Source organism: Hyaena hyaena, unplaced genomic scaffold, assembly GCF_003009895.1.
Source record: "Hyaena hyaena isolate Hyena2069 unplaced genomic scaffold, ASM300989v1 scaffold_180, whole genome shotgun sequence".
Classification (NCBI taxonomy): domain Eukaryota; kingdom Metazoa; phylum Chordata; class Mammalia; order Carnivora; family Hyaenidae; genus Hyaena; species Hyaena hyaena.
Window position 1 is genome coordinate 1,868,853 of NW_024080811.1, and position 25,209 is coordinate 1,894,061.

General features: G+C 47.6%; 1 protein-coding gene across 1 annotated transcript in view; it reads left to right on the forward strand.

Annotated features, from left to right (window-relative positions):
- Positions 1-1,050: 1,050 nt before the first annotated feature.
- The window catches only part of PDIA5 (protein disulfide isomerase family A member 5), a 95,104-nt gene continuing 70,945 nt past the window's right edge, over positions 1,051-25,209 (forward strand). The window contains exons 1-3 of the mRNA XM_039240599.1: positions 1,051-1,210; positions 21,574-21,700; positions 24,771-24,858. Of these exons, the coding sequence (XP_039096530.1) occupies positions 1,163-1,210; positions 21,574-21,700; positions 24,771-24,858 (263 nt within the window). The 5' untranslated portion in view covers positions 1,051-1,162. The remainder of the gene's footprint in view (positions 1,211-21,573; positions 21,701-24,770; positions 24,859-25,209) is intronic.

Here is a 25,209-nt window from a genome sequence, read left to right on the forward strand (position 1 = left end):
ATTCCCAACAACAGTATAAGAAGGTTCCTCTTTCTCCACATCCTGGCCCACATCTGTTGTTTCCTGAGTTGTTAATTTCAGCCACTCTGACTGATATGAGGTGGTATCTCAATGTAGTTTTGATATATATTTTCTTGATGACTAGCAATGTTGAGCATTTTTTTCATGTGTCTGTTAGCCATCTGGATGTCTTCTTTGGAAAAGTGTCTATTCACGTCTTCTGCCCATTTCTTCTTGTACTGTATTTTTTTAACCGTTAATCCCTCAGGGGAGACTTGCATTGTTCCCAACTTTTGCTATTGTGAATAAAAGTGCTAGGTCCATTTGTGTACAAATGTGTTTTAGTACATATTTTCAACTCTTTTAGGTATATGCCTAGAAGTGGAATTGCTAATTCATATAGTAATCTATGTTTAACTTTTTTTTAAAGTTTATTTATTTTGAGAAAGAAAGACAGAGAGTGCAGGAGGAGCAGAGAGAGAGAGAGAGAGAGAGAGAGAGAATCCAAACAGGATCCATACTGTCAGCATAGAGTCCAATGTGGGGCTCTAATCCACAAACCTTGAGATCATGACCAGAGCGGAAAACAAGAGTCAGATGTAACTTCTCCAATAGATCAATAAAGTTTTTCCGAATGCACAAAAGACAATGTAGGTGGGAGCCTGGGAGGTAGGGAATGAGGGCTTTTCCTACCCTTCACAAACAGTGCTGGCCTTTTGCAAACTGTGGTCTGGGTCAAATCACTTAAATTCTCTGGGTTGTCTCTTCATTCTCAAAGTAGGGAAAATAAAACTTATCTCTGTAAGCTGAATGAGATCTTGTATCTGAAACTCCAGGCACAGAGCAAGCTCTGCAAATTAACTGTCTTCCCTTACTGGCTGACCTCGCCATTTCGCACTCCACTCATGCGCCTCTGTGTCCCTAGGGCCAAATCCACGCCTGGATGCCCCCAGCCCAGCCTGGCGGCAAACTACGACTCCCAGCAAGCACCTCTTCCCGGCCGCCTCTTCCAGTCTGGTGCGCATGCATTGGCAGACGTGGCACCGGGAACTCGGAGGCGGGGAGCGGCTGGGAAGTGGCCGAGGCTGATGGACCCGGCGGAGCTGCGGGCGCGGGAGCTTGAGTGGAGAGCGGAGCCAGCCGGAGGCAGCGGCGGCGGGGGATGGCGCGAGTCGGGCCGGCATGGCTGCTGCTGCTGCTGGCAGTCTGGGTGAGGCTGTGGCGCTGGGGTCAGGGAAGGGGCGGCATGTGCTCCCCACGCTGGGGTCCGCGCTCCCTGCTCCCGGCCCTCGCGGGACGTGCGGGGAGCTGCTTCCAAGCCCCGGGGTGGGGGCATGCGTGCGGGGCAGGCGGGGACCCGGTGGCCGCCGGGGAGGCAGCGGGGAGGTCCGCATGCCCTCCCCGCGGAGCCCTCCAGGGCGCAGGAGTCCGAGGGGGCCACTCAGTGTGTGCGCCGCGGGCACAACTTTGTGGGGGTGCAAGGGGCAGCCGGCGGCGAGGGCGGGACACAGGCGGTTTGGAGGGTGCGCCGCGCCCATACTCTGGGCCCTGCACCTGTGTGAGTGCGGGATGGGAAAAGGGTGTTTTATACCTGTATTGCCGGAAGCTTTGCATTAGGGCACCTTGTTCTTGGTTTCCACCCTGAGCAGCAGAGAAAGTCCCGGTCACCACCTGGGCCCCTGCCTGCAGGCAGGGCTGGGTGGGGTCCGCGGAGGAGTACTGCTTCTACAACCAAGTGCCCTGTTTTGAACCTCAGCCACTTTCTAGCTTGTGACTTAGTCTCCTCATCCACGAAATGGGGACGGTAAAGACACCCCCTCCCCCCAAAGCCATCAGAGGGTGTCGGATGGAGGAAGTTATGTGAACTGCAAAAATCATACAGGAGTGGAGGAGGGGTGAGCCAGCATGCTGGGAGTGGTGGGCTCGCTGAGGGGAGTTTGCTACACTTGGCTGGGGCAGGGGTGGGGCGGGGGTGGCTCCAGGGCATCCCTAGAAGAGGCCAGAGCGTATGTATTTGTCCACAGTGCCCAGGGCTCTCCGGGTTTGGCCTTGGTGTTGTGGTGGGTGTGTGATGGGATAATGTGGCCTCTTTCCACATCTCTCCATAACTTCTGGTCCATCTCCCTTGTTTTGGGACAACCCTGGCTCCTGTTTTCCCCTGAAGTTCCAGGAAACTTTCTGCTGCGGGTACCCTCTCCAACCCAGATTTTTCAGTTTTTTTCTTTTGGGTGTGGCAAGGATGCTGGGCAGCAGGAGGAGAAAAACTGGGGTGTGGACTTAGTTGCTTTAAACACTTCCATCTCCCCAATATCCTGCCTTTTGGGGATCATCAGGGAGGAGTGCCCCTGTATTTTCTGGTTGTCTGGAAGTGGGTGGGAAAGGAAGCTCTCTGTTCCCCAGATCTGACCATTCTCCCTCTGGGAGAGAGGACTAGTCTGGAATGGGGCAGTGTCCCTTCACCCTGTGTCTTCTCATGGATGATCTGTTTGCATCCTGTTTTCTGAAGCCAGCTGGCCTGGGCAGGTCTCTGGGCCAGGTGGTACTGCAGGGCCGTGCAGAGGGGCCAGCTCCAGTGGGGGCCCCTATCAGCTCTTTGCATTTGAGCTGTTTTAGGGGGTCCTGCTTTCCTTTCTTCTTTTTTTTGTCTCTCAAAAAACTGAGGGCTTGGGAATCTGACTAGAAAGAAGTTTCTTTCAGCAACCATTTATTTATCAATGACATTGTTTGGCACTGGATTGGATTTTGGATGGAGAGCAAAGCACAGATTGTCCCTGCCCTCAGGTGCTGCCCAGGTTTTGGCAACGGAGCCAGTCCTCTGAGCAAATAAGACAGGGCAGTGAGCACTAATACCTGAGGTGCTGGCTGCCACCTCATTAATCTGGTGGGAAGTTCAGAGGTCGGCGTGGCTTTCCTGAGGCAGTGGGTTGTGCAGTCTGGAGGGAGTGGCGGAGGGGAGTCAGTGAGGCAGTTAAGGTCTTCTGGTGCCCTCCACCTCCAGGTGCGGAAGGGTGGGTAGGTTTGCCAGAGCACTAGAACCTGGGAATCTGCAGCGTGAAATTCACATTCTCCTTTCCCCACCCCTAGCTTGGCTCAGCAGGTGTCTGGTGCATGGCCAGTGCTGAGTGGCTGGTGGACACCAGGGTGGGCCTCTGTAAATTTAAACTGTTGGTCCATCCAATAAGGGCTTCCCAGGTCTTGGGAGTGTGTTCGGTTTCCTTGTTTGCTCAATATTTACTGAGAGCTGATATGTGCAGAGCACTGGACTGTGACCCAAGGGACATGAAACAGTGTAAAGGGATCCATAGAAATTCAGGGACTGTAATGTATACCTACAAATTTTTCATAATAGTAAAAATATAGAAATGGCTTAAATGCTCAACAATAACGGCATGGTTAAATGACTTTGGGTCCTGTCCATGCCATAGAAACTGAGGTTTATAAAGCATATTTATATTTATTAGAATGCCATGTTAACTACCAAAATATTTTATGATGCTTATGAAGAATATCTAGGGACATGGAAAAGTGCTTGATAATTAGGGGTAAATCAAGGTACAGAATGAATCCCAGAGTGGCTGAAGATAGCTTCATAAGTGGTTGAGGAATTAGCGGTGCATCAGAATGTTAACAGCGATTGTTCGGGAAGGCACGGCTGTGGGTGACTTTTGTTTATTTCTGTGTTTATGCCTTTTTCTGTTTCCCCAAGTTTTCTATACGGATGTGTATTTGTTTTTTGATAAGAAAAATTTAAGGAAAAAAGGTTCCTTTTTCCGGTCTTGCGCAAGAATACTGGGATGAGGAGTCATAGTCAACACTTGGGACAGGTTGGTTCCAGCCCCTCCCTCCCGGCTAGGTGTCTCAGCCCTTGGGCCTGGGGAGGCTGTGCTGTCCTGTCCCCACCCCTGCAGCTGATAGCCCCTTCCCCGATGCGCTTCTCAGCTCCTCCCTGCAGCTGCCCCTTCCTCAGGCCATCCGTGCTGATTTTGATGTAGTCTACATCCAGTCCTCAGAGACGTGTTGGAGCTGGAGAGGATATGAAGTCACCCAGCTTAAGTGGTTCCAATCAAGCCAAGGATTGGAGCTGGGCTGTGACAGTTTTCACAGGTCCATAGACACAGTGGAAAAGTAACAATGGTGAATCGTTTCTCCATGAATCCAGATACTTTAGTTTAAAAACTTGTCCATTTTTCTGATGTGATGTCCATATTGGAGGCAAGGGGTGGTTTTCAGTGTCCTTTAGAAAAAATTGAAGTAGTGATAGTGTATCGTGATTTTTTTTTTAAAAGAAAGTCTTTTCTAGATGAAATTTATTTATTTATTTTTAAAAAATTTTTAAATGTTTTATTTACTTCTGAGAGAGAGAGAGAGAGAGAGAGACAGAGTGAGCAGGGGAGGGGAAGAGAGAGAGGGAGACACAGAATCGGAAGCAGGCTCCAGGCTCTGAGCTGTGAGCACAGAGCCTGACGCGGGGCTCGAACCCACAAACTGTGAGATCATGACCTGAGCCGAAGTCGGACGCTTAATCGACCGAACCACCCAGACGCCCCGATGAAATTTATTTTTAAATATATATGTTATATAGTGTATTTAAAACGTCACATATTTTAAAATGTTTTAAAAGTATGTAAAATACATTTTGAGAAGTATATTTTGCCAACCTCTGAGATTCAGAAGTCTGAGAACTCCTGATATAACTCAGCTCTTTCATTTCAGAGAAGCGGGGCTTTGAGAGGGAAGGGTCTCAAGGCCACTGGGTTTGTAAAGACAGAGCTGGGATTGGTGCCAGGCTCCTGAATTATAAATCAGGTTTCTTCCTGCTCCGTCTCTGTCATCCCAGCCCCCCATCTTCCACCTGCTTCCTTCCTCCCAAGCCACCGCTAGGGCCTCTGCCCTTGACGGTGGCTTGATGCTGGCTTGACGCTCAGAACCTGGTGGGACAGTGGGCGGAGGTGCAGGAAGCAGGAGATGTTTGTCCCTGGTCTTTCCCGCAGAGCTTTTAATGTATACGTATTTAGGTTCTACACCATTATATATTTAATAGGCTTTTGTGGGCTGGCCTGGGGGCCTAATTGCCATTTATAATGCCGTTTGGAACCCAGAGTGCACTTTCCCCACAGAAATAAACACATTATAGAGGAAATTTTAAAACAGGACTGGCACTTCCATGGGAGGAATAGCCGAGTACTGTGTGGGTGGCAAACGCTGAGGGCTGTGCATTTGGGCAGGGGTGAGGCGGAGGGCCCTGAGTCACTCGAGAAGGGTCCTTATGAAGGCCGACTCCGAGCTCTGTGACAGTGGGGATCCTCCCTGTTCTGCCTCTGGTGTCCTCAGCACCTAGCCCGGGACCTGGCATTGTGGTCCTCCCCAGTCCATAGTTGGCCGGAGGAACTAGTGTTGGAAACAAAGAAAGGAAACCATCCGGGAGCGAAATACGAGCAATGAGGAATTATGGGTCAGTCTGGGGAGAGGGAATCACATTGGAAAAGTGGATTGTAAAGAATCTTAAATGCCTGGCAAAGCTTTTGGGACTTGTTTCTGTAGGTAATGGAGAGACATGATGAAAGGAACACTTTTAATAAGAAGATCATCCAGTCCACAGTGTAGGGTTGGGTTGAGATGGAAGAGATTGGATTAGTTTTCCCGAAACAACACTTTCTTCCTCTCACTTTCTTCTCTTGTATCTATAAGATAAAGTCAAGTGTGATGTAATGGACAGAACATGGGTTTTTAGCCAGCTGGACTCTCAGGAGCTGTGTGACCTTGGGCCCTGCCTCAGCTTTCTTGTTTGTCACTGGTGGTAATAATATCCATTTGCAAAGTTGAAAGCATCAGAAATAATACAGGATGTGCCCAACACAGTGCTTGGTATATGGGAGGGCTCAATAAATGGGAGCCAGGGAAGGTATCTCAAATTGGGAAGGAGAGGTGCTGGGGAAGCTCGTTAGGAGGTGAGAGGGGGTGTGAGCAGAGGCCGCAGGCTGTGAGTTGGGGGGCTTCCTGCTGAGATTCTCCCCATCACAGTTCCTCTGAGCCAGGCTCTTGACTCACTCCTTGCCTCTCCCCAGGGGGCCCTTGCAGAGCCTCTGGAGGAAGTAGAGGGGGCTGCACAGGGTCTAAAGATTTATGTTTCTCTCCCCTTTCTTCTGAAAGTGGATACTCTCTTGAGAATTATACCAACCACACTGCCTCCCTGACGGGTTTGCTCCAGCTTTGTGGTTTTGTTCTGTGGGGCTCTCGTGTCTCATTTGGTGGTGGTGGCTAAGTGACAGTGGGTCAGAGAGTGATGCATGGAGTGTAAGGAGCCTACGTTCTCATGTTACCAGGACGTCCACAGTTTCTTTGACCCCCCAGTCTCCCCTTCCTCCTTTTTTTTCACACCTAGCATCTTAGATCCCTGTGGGAGAGGGGAGAAGCAGGGGTGCCCACCCATTGCTGGGCTGCCCAGCCCACCCTGCAGTACTGGCTGGAGCCTCTGGCTACCCAGGTGATCTGTTGATGAGAGTTATCAAACACTTGGCACATTTGTAGAGGGCTTTGGAGTTTGCAAAGCATTCCCACATATTTCATTTTGGTGAAACTACTTCTAAATAATAAGCTTTGCAATCATGCGGTGGGGGGTTAAACACACTCACATGGACTGTGGGGTTAGAATAACCTTTTGGTGCCTTCTTATTCTCCAAGGTCATCGTGAGTCCCCAGTTTGATGTGTACCCAGTTCCCAGATGGCCTGATGATGACCCTATGCCTCGCTTCATTGCACTTCGCTGGGGTTGGAGTAGAGTGTCCATCTCCCGACCCCCCAAAGAATCCTACTATTTCCCTAACCCTTTGGCACGAGCAGATGTCTTTGACTCATGAGCAGATGCTTTAATCCTTGCTTTGGAAGGTATTAATGGAGATCTAGGTTGAGAGCCTTATGCTGGGGCTGAAACATAGAGGCGATCTAGTATCTGAGCTGAGAAGTGGGGTTGGCTGGAAAGTTCTGTTGTTGGGCCAAGTAGGACTGGCTAGCAAAGAACAGTGGGTTTGCTTTTGTCCAGGGGTCTGACTTTGCTAGGTCCTGGGCACAGTGTGGTACATGCTCCTATTTCTAAGGAATGTAGACCAGCATCTACATGCTACATGTGTCACAGATGTTCATTCATCCCACAGGCTTTTTAAATTTATTTTATTTAAATTTTAATTGTTTTATTTTAGAGAGCATGAGCAGGGGAGGGGCAAAGGGAGAGAGGGAGAATCTTAAGCAGGCTTCATGCTCAGCAGGGAGCCTGATGCAAGGCTCAATCTCATGACTCTAGGGTCATGACCTGAGTTGAAATCAAGAGTCAGATGCTCAACCAACTGAGCCACCCAAGTGCCCCAGTTTTCCTTTCTTTCTTTCTTTCTTTCTTTCTTTCTTTCTTTCTTTCTTTCTTTCTTTCTTTCTTTCTTTCTTTCTTTCTTTCTTTTTCTTTCTTTCTTTCTTTCTTTCTTTCTTTCTTTCTTTCTTTCCTTTCTTCAGATACTTCTTGACGGTCTTTTATGAGTCAGACATACCATGGTAAGGCACTGAGGACATAATGATAAATAAGATGGACACCATCCCCTCCTCCAGGAACTTATTATTTAATTCAGGTAGTAAAGTGCCAGGAAGAGGAACTATAAGGTGACAAGAGAATGTGTAACATGGGTCCCTAACCTAATGCAGGGAGTCAGGGAAGGCTTTTCAGGACTTTCGTAGAATAATGTTAAAGTGTATGAAACAATGCATAATATAACAAAAGAAACCAATGATATTGAAATACAGTTACCAAATCCTATACCAAATACATGACAAAATATTTATTTTTATTAATGTATCAGTTAGGAAGATCTAGTGGGTTTGATATTTTTGGTAATATTTAGTGATGAGCATAAACAGGTTTTCAAGATGTCTGCACTTACTGTAATATGAGAAAAATGTGGTTTCTGGGGGATAAGGGCTAAAAGTATGTATGATTTCTATTGGTGGCAAAGTCACAGACACTTTGTTACCTATATTCATGATAAATGTAAGGCTAAATTTCAGTTAGAGGTTAGTGAAAATAAAGATAGTATTTTTTCTCACTCAAGTTCAGAGACCCCGTGTAAAGAAGAATTATCCAGGGGCACTTGGGTGGCAAAGTCGATTAAGCGTCTGACTTTTGATTTTGGTTCAGGTCATGATCTGGCGGTCCGTGAGGTGGAGCACCATGTAGGGCTCTGTGCTGACGGCCTGGAGCCCGCTTGGGATTCTCTCCCATTCTCCCTTCCTCCTCCTGGCCCCCCCACATGTGCTCTTTCTCGTTCTCTCTCTCAAAATAAATAAGTAAATATTAATCCAGAAACGTAGAAATAAAAGATGCTTTAGTGTCTCTTTAATGTCCTATTAGAGCATTGTCTAAGAGGGCCACCTAAGGGCCATCCAGTGCTCCAGGGAATAGAACTTTGTTTATTATTCTTTAGGACCCATATTCTAAAGGTAGATAAGATGCAAATGATTTCTGCTTGGTAGAGAAGAGAGACTCAGAGGTGATTGCCATGTAGGACACTAACCAGTTTGTGATCTAATTTAGCAGTCTTACAGCAGCATTCTTTTTTTCATGAACCATACACATATTAGTTTCTTATAGCTTCTTTTTTTTTAAACCTTTTTTCCCTTATAGCCTTTTTTGATGTAGCTATTTTAGTGGGTCACTTATTAAGTGTTCAGTAACCCTGGGGCATCTGGGTGGCTCAATTGGTTGAGCATCATGATCTCATGGTTCATGAGTTCGAGCCCCGCATCAAGCTCTGTGCTATCAGCACAGTGCCTGCTTGGGATTCTCTCTCTCTTCCTCTCTCTCTGTCCCTCTCTTGCTCTTTTTCTCTCTCAAAATGAACTTAAAACAAAACAGAGTTGAGTAACCTTTCAAAATACGCTATTTGTATGAGATTTAGGTTTTTAACCTTTGAGAATTTTATGTGACCCCTGTTTAGGAACAGAGTGAGCAGGATGCGAGGGTGTAGCGCTGAGGAGAGAGGTCTGGGCTGGACATGTTAATTTAGGGGTGCTGCTCAGGAGGTGGGTGAGATCCCTGTGGAGAGTGTAGAGAGGGAAGAGAAGGTGCAACAAGGGAGCCCCGAGGAACCTCAACATGTGGAGGTTGGGGGGACAAGGGAATACAAAGAGGATAGGAAGGGTGGCTGGAGAGGTAGACGGGAGGCCAAGAGCATCCTGCTGGGGGTCAAGAGGTTGAGGCAAAGGAGAACTGGAGGCACCTGTAACGCCTCCATGTGGAAGTCATTGCGAGTCCTCACAGAGAGCCTCTGGTGGTGGGGGGTGGGGGGCAGATATGAGAGGGAAGTGACTTGGGGTCCAAAGATGGGACGGTGGCAGAGGCTTTCCTACCAGGCTGTGGATCCACCTTAAGAGGCCATGCGTACAGTTGGATTCCTGGCCTCCCCAGATCTGTGAAATGCTGTTCTTCAAGGGTAAGGCCTAGGAATCTAATTCTGAAAAGCCTATACTTAGAGCTGGTGTGCATGCTAACCAGGCAGATTTACAAGTTAACAACATTAATTCTGTGTGGTGGATAGTATTTTGCCAGCCAGGGCTGCTGCTGCTCTGGGCTGAGTGGTGGGGCCCAAGTTGTGCCCAGGTCATGATCCGTGTACCCCAGGCACAGTGTGAGGGGGCACTTGGCTCTAGTGCGCACTGCTTTGCTGTTACTGAAGGTGTGCGGGGAACTGCAGGCAAGCCGGGAGCCAGGAAAGATGGATCAGGTTGTCACTGTGGCCCTTTTCAGTTGGCTGTGCTTAATGGCTGTGTTGGAAGGGAAGGCAGACTTGCCGACCTCTCCTGTCTTGTTTTGGGTGGGGAGGGCTTGAGGGGTACCACTGGGGAGCCTTCACGGTGACTCACTGTGCTCAGAAGACCTGGGCCAAGTCCTGGCTTTGCCATCTTGGGCTTTACTCGAGAGGCGTTTGTTCACTTCTGGGAGCCTCAGTGGTCATATCTCTAAAGTGGGATAAAGTGGGATAGTACGATCTCCCACACAGATTGTTTGTGACAGTTTTTCAAATATTTTTACTGCGACTCCTGCAAGCACAATTGTTCATTTTACATTATAGCCAAGTAGATATAACAGATATAAATGTTTTACTGAATGCTCAGTCTTGCTATTAGTGGTATATACTGATGTTTTCTATTTAATGTCACTTAAAAAATGTTGGTGGCAATCCACTGAATTGATTTTGTGACTCAGCTCTTGGGTTGAGTCCTAAAGGGTGGAAAACACTGGTTTAAACTTTCAGCTTTAGAGGATTGAGAGAGATAATGTGTGTAAAAGCACGGATGTACACCATGGGTCATGAGCACTTGAATTGTTATTTTCTTATCAATTAGCTGAGCTTTGAGTCAGAGTTGGATTTCCAGAGTGGGAATTTACCTGCCCTTCCTCCTTTCTGCTGCCTAATTCACTGTTCCCTCCACCAGCTCTTCCTCGTTAGCAGGCCTGACACACCAGGCTGGCAGGGGCCCAAAGCCCTCTTGGCGTTAGGAGAGGTTTTTCAAAACATTAAAAGCTTTAGGGACTTAAGTCCTGGTTAAATGCACTGCAGTTGCAATTTCAGGATAAGAAAACCTGTTTTTATAAGCTCTGGAATCAGTTGTCCTGCCCCTGAATTGCCCCTTGTTGACAGCCACATGTTGCAGGGAATATAGGGGAGGAAAACTGTACTGTGTAGACACAGGTAAGGCACAGTTTTTAACGGAAGCAAAATACAAGAAACGCAGCCAGCTTTGTATTCGGAAGAACAAATGATGAGATGTGTGTGGCTCCGGGAATCTGTGGTCTTCGTGCTCTTGCTGAGGCGCCTGTGAGACGGGGGTCTGAGTCACGGCTCTCTCACCTTCCTGCTGTGTGATGCTGAGCAAGTTTCTTAGCTCCTCTTAGTTTCAGTTTCCTTACCTATAAAATAGATGTACTACAAGTACCTGCTGCAGTCTCTTGCAAGATGATTAAATTAGGTAGGCATACGAGTTGCTCAGGTGCACACAGTAAACACTTTGTCCATGGAGCTATTATCATTATCGTGGGCTGATCCCTAGGCCCCGAATTTGGGAACTGAAGAATTCTCTCTTGGGTTCTATTCTTTGCCAAGTGCATTCCCATGTCTATCTCTTAATAATAAGCACATTTAGCTCCTTGGCTGCAGCTAGTCTGGGGTCCACATCTCAGCCAGGCCCTGTCTGTCTTACACACACACACACACACACACACACACACACACCCCTTTCAGGGATTTCTGGTGCTTGTTTTTATTTCAAAGGCTGTAGGATAGACATTGCATGTTGGGAAGTACCAGTGGTGAAATTCCCAAACTTGGTTTGAAGTTAGGTCTTCATTCCTGGTGAAGAGTGCTGTTTTGCCGTGGTGGTTGGTGACAGATGCTCAAAATTTGCCTTATTAAGGGGCATAAATTACCCATAGTTTAAAAATTAACGTTCTTTTGTATTTTTCTCTGTCTCTTGTCAAAGACCTTCTAGGTATGTGTTGCGTGTAAAGTGCTTTGCAGATTTCATATAATAGTTCCTATAAAAAACTACGCAGTGTCAGGTGAGCAAAGGAGCAGGCAGTTAGCTGGAACAGTTAGCTGGAAGTGAGGAATGGCAGATGAGCTCTTCTCTCTCCTCTTCCATGGGAAAGTACTGTGTGTGCTGGCCGGCCGGCGGAGGGTTTCAGAAGGCCTATGGAAGGGGGAGGGGGTAGACAGTATTTGGTTGTGTTCTCAGCATCTATTTTTTTTTCCTGTCTTTTTTTAGGTAAGATTTTTTTTTCTAACTAATTTCAGACTTACAGAGGAGTTGCAAGAAGAATACAAAGGATTCCCATCTGTTCTTTACCCAGATTCCACACATATTAACATTTTATCACATTCTCCCTCAATGTTTATAAAGTTCAGAGACATGATGCACCTTTGCCCCCTAAATATTTCATAAAAGGCAAGGATATTCCCTTACATAACCAGAGTACAATGATCAAAATCAGGAATGTGGCATTTGGCTCAGATCCCAGTTCAGAATGACACGTTGAATTTAATTGGCATACCTCTTCAGTCTCCTTTAATCTGGTACAGCTTCCTAGTCTTTGTCTTTTGTGACCTTGATAATTTTGAAGAATGTCCTTCAACTGGGCTTTTGATGATATTTCTGTTCAGTGCGTTATATCTGGAGGCATACGGTGTCAATTTTACCCATTCATTATTGGTGGTGCTAACTCTGGTCCCTTAGTTAAGGAGGTCTCTGCCAGGCTTCTCCTCTGTGAAGTTATATTTGCTTGTGGGGTGATGCTTTGAGATTGTGAATTATTTCCATGATGGTGGCCAAGTGGGGATAATTTTTTTTCTTTAAAGATTTAAATTGGACATACCTGTTATGGTGACTGAGAAAAACAGACAAAGGGGAAGAATGAAATCTATCTAAGGATGAAGTTTTACTTTGGTGCATTTTTTCTTCTAGTCTTTTTTTGAGCATAATTTTGTGCATAGTTGTAATCATACCATGTACATATGAACTCTGTTTTTTGAAACTTAACATTAAAACAAATATTTCTTCATTGCACAATCTTTGAAAACGTCATATAAATGGCTGTATTATTCTGTTGAATGGTTTCCTCTAAATGACCATTCCCCTGCTCTTGAATATTTAGGTTGTTTACAATTTTTGGCTCTTACGAGCAGAACCGTGTGAGTCGTCTGTCAGACCTCCTGCTAATTTCCTCAGGACAGATTCCCAAAAGTGGAATTTCCAAGTCAAGGAGCATAAACACTTTTGAGACACTTGATAAACTGTGCCAAATAGCTTTCCAAAAGAATTGTACTTTTGCCAGCACTTTGTGACATTTGGGCGCCATATTTTAAGAGATTCATTAATGATGTTCCTCAGGTTTTTTTTTTTTTTTAACTGTGACCCACCAGTCAAGATTTGTGTTGGGATTAATTTCCTCTATTTTGAATTATGAAAGCATAGATAATTATCTCCCCAAATTTTAGTAATATAGCACATCTTTTCTTTTTCAGCTCGAACACTCTGCTGCCAGCATTGGGAAAGCTCTGAGAATCATGAGCATGTCTGTGTCTAAGGTCTATCATTCAGGACAGTGAGGGATGTGAGGGCACATGTGAGGTTCACCTCCAGGGTCCTAGGAAGGAATGTGTTTACCCTCTTCAGAGTGTAGTAGGCTGATAGAGAGGCATGGGAGAAGGAGGAATTTGAGCTTTCTGATGACTGAAGCTGTAAGAGGAAATGGCAGGGCAGAGGACATGGACTTGGAAATATTTAGTTCTCTTAGCCTTGTAGGCCCACTATGTGGAGCAGCCGCAGGAGTTTTGAGTCCTTGGCTCTGGAGGGCTACCTGGAGGCCTGAGATGGCACGTGAGGAATGCTGTTTTGGGAAAACCAGCCACAGCTCAAGCCTCCTGGTCTCCTGCAGGGGTCCTCTTAGTCGTAAAGGCCTGAGGTTGCAGGGAGACTGGACAGCTGCTAACTGATTTTCCTTTCATTTGTGGGTAGTCGTCACCATGTGAGCAAGACACCTGATGAGAACAGGCATAGTGAAACTTGGGTAACTAGGAGGAGCACAGTAAACCAAATCTTTGATAGTCCCTCTGTCTCCTCCCTTACAACAATTTACCTGAAGTATAATACATGATTTAGTGCCTTAGACACTTTGAAATATCAAAGCTGGAGCAAATGTTAACATTTCTTTCTAATTTAAGCTCTTGTTCCGGTAGGGACTCAAGATGCATTTGTATATCTGCCAGAAAGCCCTGAATGATAGTACCTTACAGAGATCATGTTGTAATTCACTCATGGTGAAGCCTAGGAAGGGGTGTTCTAGGGCCAGCACATACTCCTGTGGGTCAGGGACCCAGGTACCTTTGATCTTACTACTACAGCTCTTCAACAAATCCTTTCTCCTCATTGTCTCAAGGTGGCTGCTTGAGTTCCAGCCATCTGTCTAAATTCCATCTGGCAGGAGGAGGAGGGGACTAAGAAGACCCAGATGTCTATTAGGGACAGTTCCTAACACTTCTGCTGATATTTGAGGGGCCAGAGTTTAGTTGCTCAGCCACACTTGCTGTAAGGGATATAGAGGAGTGGCTTTTAATGTGGGTGGCCACACATCCAGAGAAACTCAGCAGTTTCTGTCACAAGGTCTAATTACCTTGCAGTACTTCTCTCATGTCATGAGGATACATTTATCAAAATGTCACAATTGTGAAGGACTTCGGAAATCATTTTAAGTCCCTTCATTTTACAGAGACTTAGAGAAGAGAGAAGACTTGTCCAAGGTCACAAAACCAATAGATAAAGTCAGTATAAAACTTGGGTTTCTGGCTCTTTCCACCGAAACCTCCAGCTCTAAATTCTCAGTCAGCTTGAATTCTCTGACCTTGGGTTCAGGTCATCTGTTTTTAACATTTTTCCTGGATCCCTTTACCACCAGCTTCTTAAGAGTCTAGACTTTTAGATTCTGACATTTAAAAACTATTTTGAGCAAAATGTGGGTTACACTAAATTAAAACCGGTTTCTTCACAGCTCCCAACATAGGAAGGGTATCTGTTTTCAGGTGACAGAGCAAAAAAGGTCAAGTCCCACCTCCACCCCTTTTCCTAAATGCTAAAACTTCTGTCTTCAAATCGTTCTTAAGCAAGCTGTCTTTACATAATGGAATACCTCTGGCTTCATGATCCGCATTGAATAGTGAATCTGTAATGACAGCCAGCCTCCCCAGCTACAGAAAACAGAGAACATGAGGGTGCTGGCACGGACCCCAGAGATCTGGAGCTTTTTAAAGCAGAGGGTATAATATGGCAAGGAGTGTTACCCCTATTATTTTCCAGAAATGTACCTCTCTTTATCTCTTTAGTCTGGTGGGGCTGGTGGGTGAGGTTAAGTGAAGAGAGGAGTTTAAGTGTGCTGTGTGTTAGAGAGGGAGACAGTGAGCTGGAAAGGGGCTCAGACTCCTATACACAACTTCTGGTTAACAGCACATCTGGGCTGATTGCTCCAGGGTCCTGAGAACAGGGCACTGTAGAGGGTTATAAATCCTTTCTTGCTGTGGGATTTTGGAAGCTTGGATTTTTCCTGGCTGCTCTGAAGGGCCCTGCCTGGGAAGGAGGTGCTCTTTTTCTGCTTGGGTCCAGGGAGCTTGTGGGGTTGAGAGAAATAGACCACCTCCGTCCAAGAGCTGGGAGACCCGAGGTCCAGTCCTAGCTCTGCTGCTTACCTCCTGTGTGACCTTGGTAAGCGATTTAACCTCATTGAGCCTCAGTTTCCTCATCTGGGAGATGAGGCCAGCACCCACTTGTTAGGTTTCGTGAGGAGCAAATGGGCACAGAATCTGGAAGGAGCATTCTCCAGTACTGCGTGACCTCTCGGTCTGGGGTGCCATGCAGATGGGTGATTATTGCGGGTTTCAGATCATATCCTGAATGTTGTGTACGTGCACGCTCCTTCCTGCCTGGACGTGCTGTTTTGCCTGATTGCAGCCAGGCCCCTGGAGAGGAAGAGGTGGTTCCCATTTCACTGTTGTTCTTGCTCTGTGATTTGTCTCACTAATAGTGCTAATAAAGATAATTATGATTATTATGTACTTCTGTGTGCCAAGCATTATGTTAGGTTCTCTGTGTGCTTTCTCTCCCCTCATTTAATCCTCAGCTGTGCCCGCAAAGGAGGTATCAGTGTTATCCTTTCCACTTTACAGGTGGGGAGATGACGCTCTGGGAGGTCATGTTGTGCTAGATGATGGTGCCCGGGTTTGACCCCAGGCCTCTTTGGCTCCAGAAGCAGTGTTCTTTCTGTGCTGTCTGAGGGGTGGGGATCCCCCAAAAGGGGCAGATGAGAGTGGGCCTGTAGGCCCGCCCTGACATGGGCAGGAAGCAGTCGGGCACCTGGAGGATGAGAAGACTCCAGCTGTGGTGGAGGTGGGGTGAGGTCTTCTGCGCCCAGCAGCCTGGGGTGTTGCTGGGCCCCTGAAGACAGGCTGTGCTCCAAGTGTGGGGGGTCGGAGGTTGGAGGCCGCTGTGACTGTGATGGACGGGCATGGTGTTTTAAGAGTGGGTACATACATGGACAGGGGATGCTGGTGGGGAAGATTCCCCAGCAGCAGAAACAGAGGCAGCTGGCCCTCTCCGCAGTGTTCTGCCCTGCATGGGGGGAACGTTTCCTGGGTCTCAGCCCAGGCCGTGGGGGAAGCTTAGCCCTGATGTGAATACTGTTAAAGCTGAGGGCTGGGGAGCAGAAAGATCCAAAGCCAGTGACTTAGAATGTAAAGAGCCTGCCACACCCAGGAACAGTTGGCTGGCTGGGAAGGTGGCTGGCTGCTTCCCACATGCTGCCCTCTCCCCCCTGAGGGCTTGACAAAGCAGAGGGTTTGTGCATCATTAATGTTGTTATTATTGTTGTTATTAGGGTTTGTGGGTTGTGACTTATGAAGTCTGCAGGAAGGCACTTGGCAAGGCGATTCAAGGCTCACTGGAGCTGCATCCTAAGGAAAAGAAGGAGCATGCACACTGCAGAGGTTAAAATAGATGGAAGCAGAGAAGACAGGAGAATGTTAAGTGGCTGGAGGAGAGGCCTCTTGGGGACGGAGGGAAGGGCAGTCCTGACTGCGACATGGTTGTGAGCTGAGGTGATGGTCCACCTGAGGCGAGGCACCCAGGGGCCTTTTATACCCCCACTCCCCAGAGATGCTAAGCCTGGCGTCTTAGCTCTAGCAGCCAAGGCTTCTGGTTCCCTCAGATCTGGGTATCCTGACTTTCTTCTCTCTTGCTCCCAAATCTCCAAATCCTGCCTCTGTAGGCTAGTCCTGTTCTCCTGTGCCCATACTTGTCCACACTGGAGACAACCCATCCTTCTATGGGTGGAGTAGGGATTGGGAGAGGTGGGGAGGAGACACCTCCATAGAGAGCTCTCAACCAGCCTGGTATAGGCAGTGCCCAGTTTAAGTCCTGGCATACTGGGTGACAGTGTTCACGCAATGTCAGCTTGCTCAGTGTATTTCTTATTGGGCTTAGGTTCTTTGCTGTGTGAGGGTGAACGTTGGGTCAGAGGCTTTGAGAGCTGGCTGGAAAGTGGTTTTACTTTGAGGGTGGCTATTGGTTAGATAATCTGGGGGTTCACTGGGTTTTTTTAGAAAGGAAGTTGTGGGCATGCCATAAGACTTGACTCTTGAGGTTTCTGCGGTAGACACTTTGCTGTCACTGTGGCCCAGCAGCATGCCACTGTGCTGCCTGGCCAAGTGGGCACTGGACCCATCCTCCCTCCTTTCCCCTTTCCTTCTCACCAGTTCCAGAAGTATAGGTGCCTGCCAGTCTCAGGAGGGTTGGTCTACAGATCAAAGTGCCGAGGCACTGGGCAAGGGCAGTTGTTTATCCTGACTGGTCATATTATCTGAGGATTAAACACAGAGCAGCATCAATGTGTTTTTCCAACAGATTCTATTCTTTTTTTTTTTTTTCCCCTTTAATTATGTGCATTGAGCTATGGATTTTTTATTCTGAAGTCCATTAGCTCCCTGGGAGCAGTAGAATAACATGTAATAATATAATGGAATGACCTTTTTGACGAGCTCTCAAGGTGGACTATGTAAGGCCAGTGGGCCCTCAGGCATTATACACGGCTCTGGCAGAGCAGAACCCAGGCATTATACACGGCTCTGGCAGGGCAGAATGAGGGTGAAATAATTCCTCAACTCTTCCTCCTGGATAGTTTTACCCTAGGGAGAAGGAACCTTTGAATGCCAATGGTAGATTGTATTTAGAAACATTAGAATATGGTCACATTTCTATCTTCTACTCTGCTGAGATGGAAATTTGTATTATATACTATGGTAGCTGATACTATTGGAGTGCTTTATGATTTATAAAGCATGTTCAATAAGTTACCCCATTTCATCCTCAAAGTAGTCCCACTGGGGAGGTATCATTATCTCCATGTCAGATGCAAGACACTAAGCCGTAGAAGGTCGAGTCATGTTGGCTAAGCATCTTAGCTACTGAGTGGTAGAGCTCAGAGGCAGCTCAAGACTTCGGGCTGCAAAGAGGCAGTGGATTGACAGGGCATCAGGTTAAATAGACTAGGTTCAGGTTCTGGTCTTGTTACTTATTAACTATGTAACCTTGGTCAGAACATTTAACTGATCAATATAATCAAGCATATCAGATAATCTACAACTGTCTCATTCATCCATAACCCTTTGTCTTTGCTCCATTATGGGCTGGTTGCTTTATAGACTACAGGGTATTTGTCCTGGACTCCTCTTCACCATCAACATAGTAATTCTCCTTGCCTCTGTCTGTGGGATCCTTTGTTTCCTAGGTTCCATGTCTTTTCTCATTTTTTATTCACTTGTTTTGGTAAGGCATGAGTTCTAGTAGCTTCCTGAGAAAAGGTATATTGGTGGCTCTTAAGTCTAAGTTAAGTCTGTACTCACAGTTGAGAGAGAGTTTGGCTGGGTATAAAGTTCCAGTTGATGATCATGTTGCATGAGAGTCATGAAGGCAAGGCTTCATTATCCTCTGGTGTGCTGATGAGCAGTCTTGTGCCAGTTCTGACTCCTGGTCTTTTGTATGTGCTGGGATTTTTTTTTTTCTTTGAAATTTTCAGAATCTCCTCTTTTTCAGCAGTTTTCTGGAAGTTTTCAATGATGTACTTTAATTAAAGGTGGTTTTTTTTTTTTTTTTTCCTTTTTTACTCATTGTGTGTGGCCCTTTCAACTGGAAACTTAACATTCTTCAATTCTGGGATATTTTCTTGAATGATTTTTTTTTTGATAATTTCTTTTCCTATATTTACTTCTTCTTCTGGAGTTACAGTAAAACCTTGGTTTGGTGAACATAATTCATTCTGGAAACATGCTTGTAATCCAGAGCACTTGTATATCAAAGCAGATTTCCCCATAAGAAATAATGGAGGCGCACCTGGGTGGCTCAGTCGGTTAAGCCTCGGACTTCAGCTCAGGTCATGACCTCACAGTTAGTGAGTTTGAGCCCCACATTGGGCTCTGTGCTCACAGCTCAGAGCCTGGAGCCTGCTTCAGATTCTGTGTCTTCCTCTCTCTCTGCCCCTCCCCCACTCACGCTCTGTCTCTCTGTGTCTCTCAAAAATAAATAAACATTAAAAAATAATTAAAAAGAAATAATGGAAACTCACAAGATTTATTCCACAACCATAAAATATTCATATAAAAATGATTATAATTCTATAATATAATACAAAATAATAAAGAAAATACAAAATATAAAGAAAAATAAACAAAGTAACCTGCACTTAAATTTTGAAAGCCTTTGTTACTGGTGTGAGGGAGACAAGAGAGAAGAGGGTTATTGTGTAGGATGACTTTCACTATCACTAACGGAATCACTGCTGTCTGTTGGCTCCATGGAATCTTTTTCTGCATGGGCGCCACTGAGTACACTCACACGGATGTTGACTATAGTATGGTATTAATAAGTTCTTGTCATATACTGTATTTAATGTAACTGGCAGTAAGGCAGCAGAGGAAAGGGGTTCATATCTGTAGGCAGCCTGACCTAGAATGAAACAAAGCATTCCTAGGTTTACTATGGAAAAGCAAAGGACTGTCCATAGTTGCTTTGAAGTGACAAAAAATAAACTAGTGCCAGTTGTGGGCACCTTTCAGTGTTCTGAAAAATCACTGATTTCTCCCAAACACTGCAGCCTGGGACCAAGCATCTAAGCATGGGAGCTGGTCACCCACAATCCTGCAGCAAGAGAGAGAGAGAGAGAGAGAGAGAGAGAAGAGAGAGAGAACAATTGGCTCAGTTGTGATCATGTGATGTTTGGCATCATGAACTACTTGTATTGTAAGACATCGCTCATTTATCAAGTTAAAATTTAGTAGAAATAGGGGCGCCTGGGTGGCTTAGTCGGTTAAGCGTCCGACTTTCGCTTAGGTCATGATCTCGCGGTTCGTGGGTTCGAGCCCAGCGTCGGGCTCTGTGCTGACTGCCAGCTCAGAGCCTGGAGCCTGCTTCAGTCTGTGACTCCCTCTCTCTCTGACCCTCCGCTGCTCACGCTGTCTCTCTCTCTCTCCTAGAAATAAATAAAAATATTTAAAAAAAAAATTTAGTAGAAATATTTGCTAGCCTTATGGAACACTTGCAGAACAAGTACTCACAATCCAAGGTGTTACTGTAGTTTAATCTGGTACTTGCACTTAATGGATCTATCTTACTTTTCTGATCTTTTCTCCTGATTTTCTTCATTCCTTTTTCATGCATTCAATTCTTGTTTTATGGATGCAACATTTCATTTCTGAGACTAATAATTACAGTTTTGCTGTTTTTTTCTGTTCTTTTTCTTTTCTTCTGAGTATCATCTTTATTTCAGTTTGTTTTCATCCCTGCCTTTTGTGTTGAGGGCTTTCCTCAAATATCTGGTGAACTTGGGTTATCTGTATTGAATAGCAAGGCACTGGTATAGGCATTGGAGACTCTGTGAGTGTGAGGAGGTGAGGACACTTGTTTACTGAGAGGGCCTCACAGTGGGTATTTCAGTGGGAACTTAGTTGCTTCATTGGAGGATCTCCAAATCGCAATCTTTAGGTTGTTTTTCTTGTATTTCTCAATTTCTTCAGAGAAACATTCTCTAATGTCCTGCCTAGGGGAATAAGACTGGCGGCATTCTGGAAAAGGGAAGGGAGATGTGGGGGGAGTAGGGGCTTGAAGATGGGTGATCTCAGGGTTCAGTGTATAGACTTTCTTTTAAATCCCCTTGTTTTCTCTCAGGGCCATACTTCTACCCACCTGCCTGGTATCTCCCAGCAGAACTTTACTTACTCAGTCTCTCCACATAGCAGCCCCGTGTTTTCTGCCAGGTAGGCAAGTGGCCAGCTGTGTAGGCCGGGTGAGGGGATCTGCTGTATGACTGTTCCTTATGCGAACTTTTAACACACCTCCTCCCCCAGCCTGCTTCCGGCCACCCCTCCTTGTGCCTGCAGAGGTGCCTGGTGCCTCCAGCGCTCAGGGTTCTCAGGATTCTCTGGGAAGAATTGGCTCGTTTCTTGTTGGCTGGCTTCCTGAGATCACTGGCTGAGTGGGAAAAGCTGAAAACCTTCCATTCCCATCCTAAATGTGAGAAGTGATGTTACTTCTCTGTGGATTTGTGCGTCCGTGCTTCTAGGTGGATGGCTTTTGAACACTGCCCTGGTGTATGGTGTTGGGGTGCAGTGGGCAGTCCAGACGTCCACCTCCCAGGGAGGTCCTGATGGAGTGGGGGGAACGTACATGTGTGCAGCATGCTTATGTAGTATGCAGCCCATACAGCTTGGCAAAAGTGCCTGAAGAGGAGACTGGGAATGGGCTGGGAAGTGCCTTGGGGGAGAGGTGTTGGTGACTTGGAGAAGGGACGAGGTGGAAAGGTTGACGTAGTGTCCTGAGAAGGGTCGGTGTGCCCTTATCCGTCTGAAGTAAAATGTATTCTAGGCAGCACTGTGCGGGCGCCCGTTCTTCCTTGGGCTTGGCGGGAAGCTGGGGCTCACGGTCCTTGGCTCTTTGATCCCCAGGTGGTCCTGCCGATGTGGCTGTCCTGCACAAAGGTCTCCTCACTCATCGACAGAATTTCTGACCCCAAGGACTTGAAAAAACTTCTCAGGACCCGGAATAATGTGCTGGTGCTTTACTCCAAATCTGGTGAGTGCCCAACCTGGCCTTGGGGGGTCCTCCATCAGGGGTGGGACGGTTTGGGTTCGGGGCACAGGGGAGAGGCAGAGACCTCAGAACTAGAAGCCACTCAGGGAGGGTCCGAGGGTCATCGGGCTTGTCCGCTTTCCCTAGAAGATGAGGCAGAGGCACAGAGGGGTGTTAATTCTGTCTCTTTGGGATCCTGAGAGGTTGTTTCAGTTCCCCATAATCGGTTTTTCTTGGGAAGAGCCTCTGGAGTCCTCACTCCTTCAGGAGGGAGAGGATGTATGTGAAGGGAGATGGAAGATGGTGGTCCGTGGGGCTGGATGTTCTGGCTTCCTGGACAGGCATGGGCTGGCTTTGCCAGAGCTGTTGATTAGCTGGTTGGGTCAGCCTGTCGCCAGCTGAACTGGTCCCAGGCTCAGGAGCACGCACCCAGGCTGGCAGCCCTGGCCCTGCCTGGCCCCCATCTGTCCCGCTTTGGGGTCAGAATATGAGACTGAGATTGCAGTGGGCTCCAGCAGAGCAGTTTCAGTGCAGGAGGCAGGGACAGGGGGACTGTGGCTTACCGCTTCTGACCTTGAGGCTGGCAAGGGCATAGTGGATGGAGAGAGGTTTGCTCAGCTCTTGGCTGCGACTTTGAACATCTGACTGTTGGTATTGTTCCAGCAGAGTTAAGTGTTTTCACCGCTCCTAAGGTTACCAAGTTTTCTGTGCCCTGGAGAAGCAACAGCCAGTGGCTGGGCTGGTTCTGGGCACAGTTCTCCCTGGCAGCTCATCCTCAACACTCATTGGCACTAGGGGCTGATGGATGTTTTGGACGTGTGTCTGTCCTGAAGCCTGCATCCTCTAAGCGCCCTGGCACATGCTATGGCTTGCCCTTTTGAGAGCCTGGCACACACTTCCTGAGGTTGTTGTCGGGAGCCCAGAATGTGTCTGGCATCTCTCTTGTCAGGAATAGGGGGGAAATCGAGGCAAGGGAGAAACAGAATTGTTCCTGAGGCCTGGGGTAGAGGGCCCTGAGCTCCTTGCCTTGGATGCTCGTGGAGCCGGGTGGCTGCCAGTTGAGGAACACACGCAGTTTCCTTCTCTGGGTAAGTTCCGTCACATAAGCTCAGCATCTGACAAGGACCGCGAGGACCTTCTGTGACACACTCCCGTTTGCTCCTTTGCCTCCATGAGGCAGGCGGTTCAGCTTGTCAGATAACATCCAGTGTACGAGTGAGGAAATTGAAGCAGAGGGAGAATAGCAGAGGGAGACTGAGGTCTAGATGGTGGAGCTGGTCCTCTGTGCCTCCTCTGCTGGAGGCTAGGAGGAAGCGTGTTAATCCTGCAGTGAGGAAGGGCTCCGAGATCACAAAATGGTTATGGTTAGTTAGCGAGTGGAAAGGTGGGGTCTCTTGATAGGGGCTTGTGGGGCGGGAGGCAGGGCCCAGACTGCTCTTATTTTCTCTACTGCCCTCAGCCAACCCTTGTCTCATTTGTGGACACTGGGGCTTCCAGTGCTTCCTGCTGACCAGGCCACACTCTGCCTCCGACTGCTGGGGCAGCAGGACCCAGGTGACTACTTTACCTTCCTGCCTCTGCCCCGGCCTGCTGTGACACACGTGACCCACAGTGGGTTTTTGGAGCAGTGCAGTAACTGGATTTTTTCCACTCCTGCCATCCCAAGAAGTGCATCCCTTTCCCCTGCCTTGCTGCTGAGCCCGGCCCAGATGAGCAGTGGGGCCATGGCCTTGTCCACCTCTGCCGTGCTCCCTCCTCCGCCAGTGCCTGTGGGGGCTCCTGGGAGTGCCTCCCTCAGGTGGCTCCCTGTGCCTCCCAGAAAGGTGCTTTTTTTAAAAAAAAACTTTTTTAAATGTTTTTTATTTATTTCTGAGAGAGAGAGACAGCCTGAGCAGGGGAGGGTCAGAGAGAGAGGGAGACACAGAATCTGAAGCAGGCTCCAGGCTCTGAGCTAGCTGTCAGCACAGAGCCCGATGCAGGGCTCAAACCCACAAACCGTGAGATCATGACCTGAGCCGAAGTCGGACGTCCAACCGACTGAGCCACCCAGGCGCCCCTAGGAAGATGCTTTTTGTTCACTTGCATGAAAGGCTCAGCACGCTTTGTATTCACAAACAGCCACCATCATCCACACTAGAAGAGGACATCTGTGGAGGCGAATAATCCAGATATCAGTTTTGCTTGGCTTTGGGATGTATCTTTTGGTTTTTGGTGAGGGAGGCAGCAGACCAGTGTCTGCGTGGTGGGCTCACAGGTATGATGGGAGAAGGGGACACACTGGCCACAGCCACTCTGCAGCACACCCTTGCAAGCTGGCAGCCTTGAAATCCTGACCACAGAGGCTCCATCCCCAAGCACCTGGCCTCCTATAGTACTTTCCAGTGCTTCGCCCAGGTACCTGGACAAACGAGAAATTTCCTTTCTTGTGTTCACCCTACCTTTCCCCAAGGTTTAGTCCATGTTTTTGCAGCTGACTCCTGAGGTCCTGCCAGGGCTGGCCCTTCTGTCGCTTCTGGGGAAATGGGCTGTGAAATGTGACTTGGGTACACTTGACATTGGTCCATCTGGGACCAGTGTCCCATATAAACCTCATTTAACCACGAGGTTGTACTGAGCCCATGCCAAGTAAAGATGAAGATGTGATACACAAGTGAAGGAAGGATCTGGTCGCTGCTCTTGTCAGCTGAATTGGCAACCTTGTTCCCTACATTGGTTATAAAGTTGTAATGGGTTGATTGTAGAATTTTCAGTTTGTCCCAGAAAAGCAATGAGTCAGAGATTTTACTGAGAGTTGAGGACCTGGCTGAGAGATTCTTGGGAGAGTGATACGTGAGATGTGGCGTATCAGAGGGGTGAGTTGAGGTCTCCGTGTCTGTGGGGAGGATTCCAGAGCAGGGGTTTCTGCGAAGAGTTCTACCTGAACTACTTACTGATCACAGGGTCCGTGTTTTAACTGGCACTCAGGACCTCCCCTCTAGGATGGCTCTCCATCCTTCCTTGCCCCTAAAGGACGATGGCAGGGGTGGCCCTTGTGCACTTGGGCGCAGATGTTTAATTTTTAATTTTTTTACAGAGGCTGCAGCGGAAAGTCATCTCAGGTTATTGTCCACTGTGGCCCAGGCAGTGAAAGGACAAGGCACCATCTGCTGGGTAGACTGTGGGTATGTCCTGGGGACATGGGGCGTGGTGACTGGAGGGCAGGGCATCCTTGGGGGATTTGGAGGGTGTGTATGGGGGAGCTGTCCGTGATTAACCTGTGGGGGAGAGGCTGTGCTAGAGAGATTGCTGCAGAAAAGCCTCCGTAACCCTGCTTCAGGGCCACTTGTGGACTGGAGAAGGGCAATTCTGGCTCTCCCACCTGCTCTTTCCAGCCCCAGAACTCTTCCTCCCTTTTTACTCTCTTGCCCTGTGTGACTTGACTGTTTTCTTCCCAGTGGGTGAGAGAGGGGGGCCTTGATGACCAGAGAGACAAGGTTCTTTTTGGAGGGACCCAGTGGGCTTGCTCGTGAGGG